Source organism: Dictyostelium purpureum, assembly GCF_000190715.1.
Source record: "Dictyostelium purpureum unplaced genomic scaffold DICPUscaffold_362, whole genome shotgun sequence".
Classification (NCBI taxonomy): Eukaryota; Evosea; class Eumycetozoa; order Dictyosteliales; family Dictyosteliaceae; genus Dictyostelium; species Dictyostelium purpureum.
In genome coordinates, this window is record NW_003519698.1 from 27,081 (window position 1) to 33,484 (window position 6,404).

Consider the following 6,404-nt stretch of genomic DNA (forward strand, 5'->3'; position numbering starts at 1 on the left):
ATGTTAAAAAAATAAAAAAATAAAAACTACAAAATTAAATAAAAAATAAGTAAACCAATTTTTATTTTTATATTTTTTAAACCAAATAACTATCTTGACTCTAAATTGATTTTAAAATCATTTGGTCTCATCGTTAAGCCAAAATCTATATAATTTAATTAAATACATTAGCCAGTTTTTTTTTTTTTTTTTTTTTTTAAAAATATACTTACTTTCATTTTCATCAATAAAATTACCATCAATAGGTAATAATTTGAACTTTAATAAAATGTTTGCAATGCATAGATATATTTGATCTTGGGCTAATTGTTGACCTCTTTTAAGAAATATATATTAATTATTTTTGCTAATATTTTATAAAATAATATATTATTTTACATACAAACAGTTTCTTGGTCCTAAACCAAAAGGGAAGTGTGTTTCTGGGGTTGGTCCTAAAAATCTAGAAGGATCGAAATAACATGGATTGTTATAGTAATTTTCATTATATCCAATGCTATGATAGTTTATAAAAACATAACTCTTTTAAAAAAATACAAAATTAGTTTTTTTTATTAATATCTATATAATAATTTTTTAATTACATTTTTTGGAATAAAGTGATCTTTTATATAGACATCTTGGTTATTTAATCTAGGTAAACCAAATACAACTATGGGATGCATTCTATATACCTCTTTTATAATTGCTTGAAGATATGGTGTATTAGGTCTATCTGATAACAAAACCTTATCTCTTCCATTTTGGATTGCATTTTTTATTTCATTGTATGCTTTTTCTTGATGCTCTGGATAATTAACTAATTTTAAAATTAACCAAACTAATGAGTTTGATGCTAAAAAAAATGTTAATAATTAAAAATAAAAATTAAAATTTTATAAACTTACATGTATCAGTACCAGCTAAAAATATATCTAGTGTAACTTGGGTTATATTTAATATATCATCCATATTTGTTGACATTTCATAGTTATCTATTAAAATATCTAATAAATCTCTGGGGCTTTTTTGATAGAGTATTAATATAATTTTTTTTTTTTTTTTTAATTTTAAAACTTACCTTTCTTTATTAAAACTCTTTAAATGTTCATTATATTTTTCTATTATTAAGTTTTTTAGAGTTTTAAAGTTTTTATCTGTTTTTTTTAAATAATAATAAAAAATTGATTGAAATATTTTAACATGGTCACCTAATCTGCTAACACTCAATAATTTGAATATTTTTTCCATTTCATTTGTTAGCTTGTAAACACTCCCTGATTTAAGATCATCGTCTAAAGGAAGTTTTTCATTAAATATATATTTTAACATTGTCGACAAAACAAATTTTCTAATATAAAGTTTGGGATTAAACTTATAAATAAAAATAATTAATAATTTTTCCGTTTTTTATAAAAAAAAAAAACTTACATTAGTTTTTTTTGTTTCATAGGTTGACATTGATTTGATTAACTCTTCGACTTGAGTATCCAATAAACTATAGATATGTTTAATGTTGGCTTTTCTAATTGCTTTAGAAATTATTTTTTTGTTTTTTTCCCAACATTCCCCATGTGCTCCATTGATACCACGATAACCATTTGTTCCAATGTTAAGAGTTGGTGTTTTTGGTCTATTATTGAATAACTCCCAATTGTGAATAAAAATTTCTTTTATTAACTCTAAATCTGATATGAAAAAAGCTTTTGTATCACCAATGTAAATTCTAACAATACCTTTATTTCCAAATTCTTTTTCCATCTTTGTTATCAAATGGTGAGGAGCTTTTTTAAATTGATGAATATTCCCAATTAATGGTAATGCTAATGGGCCATTTGGTTCTTTTTTATTGATTTTTTTATTTAAAATAATCTATATAATAAATTTAAGTGGTTAGATTTGATAAAAAATAAATTAAGAATATATATTTCTTCATAAATAAAGAAAACTTACAAAAGTACGAATAAAATAAAACAAAATTAAATAACATATAAGTTTTAATAAAAACATTTTATTTTTTTGATTTGTTTTTTTTATTCTCTGTTATTATAATAAATATAAAAAAAAAAAACAAACAACAATTTTTTATATATTTTTAAAAAATTAAAATAAAAATATAAAAAAAAAAAAAATGTTCTATTTTCAAATTATTTAGTATATTTATAAATTATTATAAAATACTTTAGACACCCAAACATCCAAAACATACAGTTAATTTAAATACCATATAAAAAACACCCTTTAATAACTATAATATATAATCTAACCACACACATTCGAAAATACCCACCAACTCTAACACTCACACAACAAATTGTAAAGTTTTTTTTTTTTTAAAATGAAATTTTGGGTTTGCAAAAATATAAATAATAATAATAATATTAAAAAATAATAAATAATAAATAACAATAATGAAATAAAATTAAATTTGACATATATAAGATATGTTTTTTATATAATAAAAATTAAAATATAAAAAAAAAATATATATATCTTTTTTAAAAAACAGTATTTATAAAAAACAAACACACAATATAGTGTTTCATAACAATCTATTTTAGTGTATAAATAACAATATGAGTTTATTTTAATGAGGTTTAAAAATAATATTTATAAAAAATAAAATAATAAAGAAAAAAAAAAAAAAAAAGTAATATAGATGTAAAGTAATATATAGTCAACAAAGAGTGAGTTTATTAATTTTTATTTTTACCATTATCGTTGTTGTTATTGTTTCTTATTGGCTATATAGATCCTAATTGTTACTTTTTTATATTTGTTATATAAAATTTTTGTTGTTATAATTACTATTATATTTTATTTTTTAGATATCAAAATATAATTACATATGATTGAAAAAAAAAAAAAATATATTTTTCTTGTATATTTCATTTTATTTTGATTTTTATAATTAAAAAATTAATTTTAATAGTTTATTATTTTATAAAAAAAAAATAATATTGCAAATGTTATTTTTTTTTTTTTTTTTTTTTTTTTTTTTCTTTAAGCCATATAATTATAAATCATTGGATTTTCTGGATCTCTGCATAAATATTCCTTTTCAATTAAAACTTCAATTCTCTTTTTAAGATCTGTTGGTTTTGGTTGGAATTTTAATAAACCTATTAACTCTGAAATTAAAAGATTATGGTTCAAGGTTTTTCTTGTTTTCATAATTCTAACAATGGCGGCATCAACTTGATATTGACGATCAGCAATAATAACTTCGTTTGTTTTTTTATTCTCTTCAACGGTTTCTTGGGTTTGAATAGAGTTTACTTTGATTTTAAATAGTTTGTGTGTGAATTTTGTGTTGAATGCAAAAGAATCATTTTCGTCGATGGATTTTGATTTAGTTGAACTACTTGATTTTTTAACTAAAATTTCTGATTTTGATGAAGATAATGATAAAAGATTCTTTTTTAACTCGTCCACTGGCAAACCTGTATTTACTTGAATATCTTTGAATGAAATTTCATCATAGTCATTAAAGAGATAGAGGATAATAGTTTGAAATAATGAAACGGAAATTTCTTTTTTTGCTGATGGGAAATGAGCTTTTAAAACACAATATGATAATGCGTTTTGCCACTTTAATGTTTTACCACTATGCTTTGAAAGATAAAATCTATTGAAGACCTCTTGATACTCTATAAATTCTTTGGGTAAAATTGCATCGATTGGTTGTTGGAATGGCCAATTACCATGGGTTAAAACATAAATATTCATTTCGATACTCTTATAATTTTGAATAAATGGTGAATCTTTAAATGCATTCATAATATCATTTGATAATTCAATATCTTTAAACATTGCTTCTAATTTTGCTGTGAAAGTGGTACCACATTCTGTCTTTAGTTTTTGAATCATTGATTTTTCGGAATCAATAGAAATACTCTTATCTAATAATAAACGTTTTGAAAGATCTTGCTTATAGAATGCTTCGAAAACATCTTTACCTTGAATGTATCTAAAGAGAATCAACGACTTGTTCAAGACAATTTCCAACTCTTCCTCTGACATTCTTTTACCACCAATCTTTAATTTCGAATCGATAAATCTTGCAATAAGCTCTGCTGGCTTGTTCTGTCTAGTATTTATAAAGTATTCGAATGATTCTTTAAGTGAATAGGTGAGTGTATCATTTTTGAGGAATGATTGTTCTAAAATTTTATCTAGACGATCTTTGAACTCTAATAGATCCTGAATTAATGTTTGCTCCTTTTCTGAATCTTGTACCATTTGTTGACCAGTAGTTTTTATATAGTTTGACCATGATTGCTTTAACTTGCCAACTTCATTAATACCATTCAATAAAACGTATAGCCTATTCAAATCCTCAATTCTACTTTCTTCCACCATCGATTTAAACCCTTTACTTAAAATAATATCAACATGTTTTTCTATTAATTGCTTCTCTAAAACTGAAATTAATTGTTTCTTTGTACCCTGATCTAAATATCTTATTAATCTTTCACCCTCTTGAGTTAATCTATTACTAATATGCTTTAAATAAACTGGAATTTCATTTTCAAAAACTTTAACTTGACCTTCTGATTGATAAAACCTATCTGTTTCTTTTATAAATTCCTTTTCGAATAATGAATAAATCTATAATTAAAATATAAAAAAAATTAAAAAATAAAAAACTCTATTAATAAATGATTTTTATATTTTATATTTGTTATTTTGAAATACTTACATGTAAAGCAGACAACATTTTAATTAAACTATGCATTAAATCCCTATCAATTTCGTCACCTTTTCTTTCATTTGTAATTGAAAGTAATAAACTTTGATTTGTTTTATTTAATAATTGTGAAAGTGATTTTAAAGTATTACCAAAATAAAATAAACCTAAATCCCAAATTGATTTAACATTTTGAGTTTGAATTACATAAGTTCTATCTAAATATAAAAATATACTTCTTATCATAATCTATTATTATTGTTATAATTGTATTTAAAAAAAATATTGATTAATTTATATTTATAATATTAAAATTAAAATTAAAATTAAAGTATATACCATTTGACTTGTATGATCTCTCCAAACTGAATTCATTGATTTCAAAAATAACACTGGATCTGTTGGTTGGTTTAAAGCTAAATGTTTCAATGTGTTTGTGATATGTTGTTCCAACTGTACTGAAATTTTATTGTATAGATTTGCTGCCAATTGTTTATCGGAACATAAATTTTCAACCATTTTATAAAGCTCTTCTTGTGTTAGTTGAGTCGCCTCTTTTTTATTAATTGATGTGATTGCGGAACTTAATTTAAGCCATGATGTTTCTTCGTAATTGTCGGGTGTTTTTGGAACTTGTTTTAAATTTTTAATTGTTAATATCTTTTTTGCTGGTGGTGTTGATGCTAAGCTGTTTGTTAATGGTTTCTTATTATTGCTATTACTACCAAAATTCATTTTTTATTTTTTATTTTCTTTATTAATTATCCTTTTTAAAATTAATTTAGTTTACAATTTATATTACAATTAAAAAAAAATAAATAAATATATAAATATATAAATATATAAACAAACAAAAAAAATTAAAAAAAAAAAATTAAAAAATTAAAATTTTTTTTTTTTTTTGAATTAAAATTTTTTTAATTTTTTTAAATTTTTTTCACTTAAAAAAAAATTATTTCTAAATAATTATTTCTTTTTTAGGATCAAATGAAACATTATCTTTTTTTTATAAAATAATATAGATCCATAATTAAATAACCATAAATAATTATTTTCATTTTAAAACTTGATTTCTATTTTTTGATTATTCAATTAATTAAATTTAATCTAAAAAAAAGAAAAAAATTTTTGATCTCTATTGAATGAAATAAATTATTGAGTTCTCATAAATATCCACTAGTGATCAAATAAAAAAAGAAAAATAAAACCCAAATTTGGAAAAAAATTTTAAAAAAAACAAAAAAAAAACCCAAAAAAACCCAAAAAAAAAAAAAAAAAAATGATTAAAAATAAAAATAAAACTAAATTTATTAATACTTATATTTAATAATAAAATAAAATATACATTTTTCATGTTTATTTTTTTATTTTATTTTTTTTTTTTTTTTTTTTTTTTTATTTTTTTATTTTTTATTTTTTATATTTGTTTATTTTTCTTTGCAAAATTTATAAACCATAAAAACAACCATTTAATTGAAAAAAAAAGAAAAATTTTATAAAAAAATAAAAAAATTTAAATTTTTTTTTATTTTTTTTTTTTATTTTTTTATTTTTGTAAAATTTATTGCAAAGGAAAAATAAAAATAAAAGTAAAATATATTCTATATATTTTATTATTTTTTTAAAATAAATGTCAGAAAGGAAAGAGGAACTATATCAGCTTTTAGATGATATTATTGATATGAAACCAACTGCATTCACCCTCTACCCACCAACCAAATAATGAATTAATAGA

The 6,404-nt window shown here is 20.5% G+C and overlaps 2 protein-coding genes across 2 annotated transcripts; both read right to left on the minus strand.

Annotated features, from left to right (window-relative positions):
• Positions 1–36: 36 nt before the first annotated feature.
• Positions 37–2,084, minus strand: DICPUDRAFT_92912 (uncharacterized protein). Its single transcript, XM_003292652.1, has 8 exons — positions 1,933–2,084; positions 1,411–1,851; positions 1,061–1,353; positions 888–1,003; positions 585–835; positions 383–522; positions 213–316; positions 37–145 (listed from the first exon to the last, which is right to left on the minus strand). Exons 1-8 carry the CDS (start codon positions 1,987–1,989, stop codon positions 90–92), a joined length of 1,458 nt encoding a protein of 485 aa, XP_003292700.1. The 5' UTR covers positions 1,990–2,084; the 3' UTR covers positions 37–89.
• Positions 2,085–2,982: 898 nt separating this feature from the next.
• DICPUDRAFT_157447 (uncharacterized protein) lies at positions 2,983–5,404 on the minus strand (the record flags this gene model as incomplete). The annotated part of the gene is made up of 3 exons (XM_003292653.1): positions 2,983–4,590; positions 4,682–4,918; positions 5,009–5,404. 3 exons carry the CDS (start codon positions 5,402–5,404, stop codon positions 2,983–2,985), a joined length of 2,241 nt encoding a protein of 746 aa, XP_003292701.1.
• Positions 5,405–6,404: the final 1,000 nt, after the last annotated feature.

Excerpts from the sequence above, each read along its gene's own strand:
- DICPUDRAFT_92912 (XM_003292652.1), bottom strand. The coding sequence starts at position 1,989 with ATGTTTTTATTAAAACTTATATGTTATTTAATTTTGTTTTATTTTATT. Across the intron at positions 317-382 it reads TTAGGACCAAGAAACTGTTT|AGGTCAACAATTAGCCCAAG; the intron begins GTATGTAAAATA and ends ATTTCTTAAAAG. Across the intron at positions 146-212 it reads TTTTATTGATGAAAATGAAA|ATTTTGGCTTAACGATGAGA; the intron begins GTAAGTATATTT and ends TAAATTATATAG.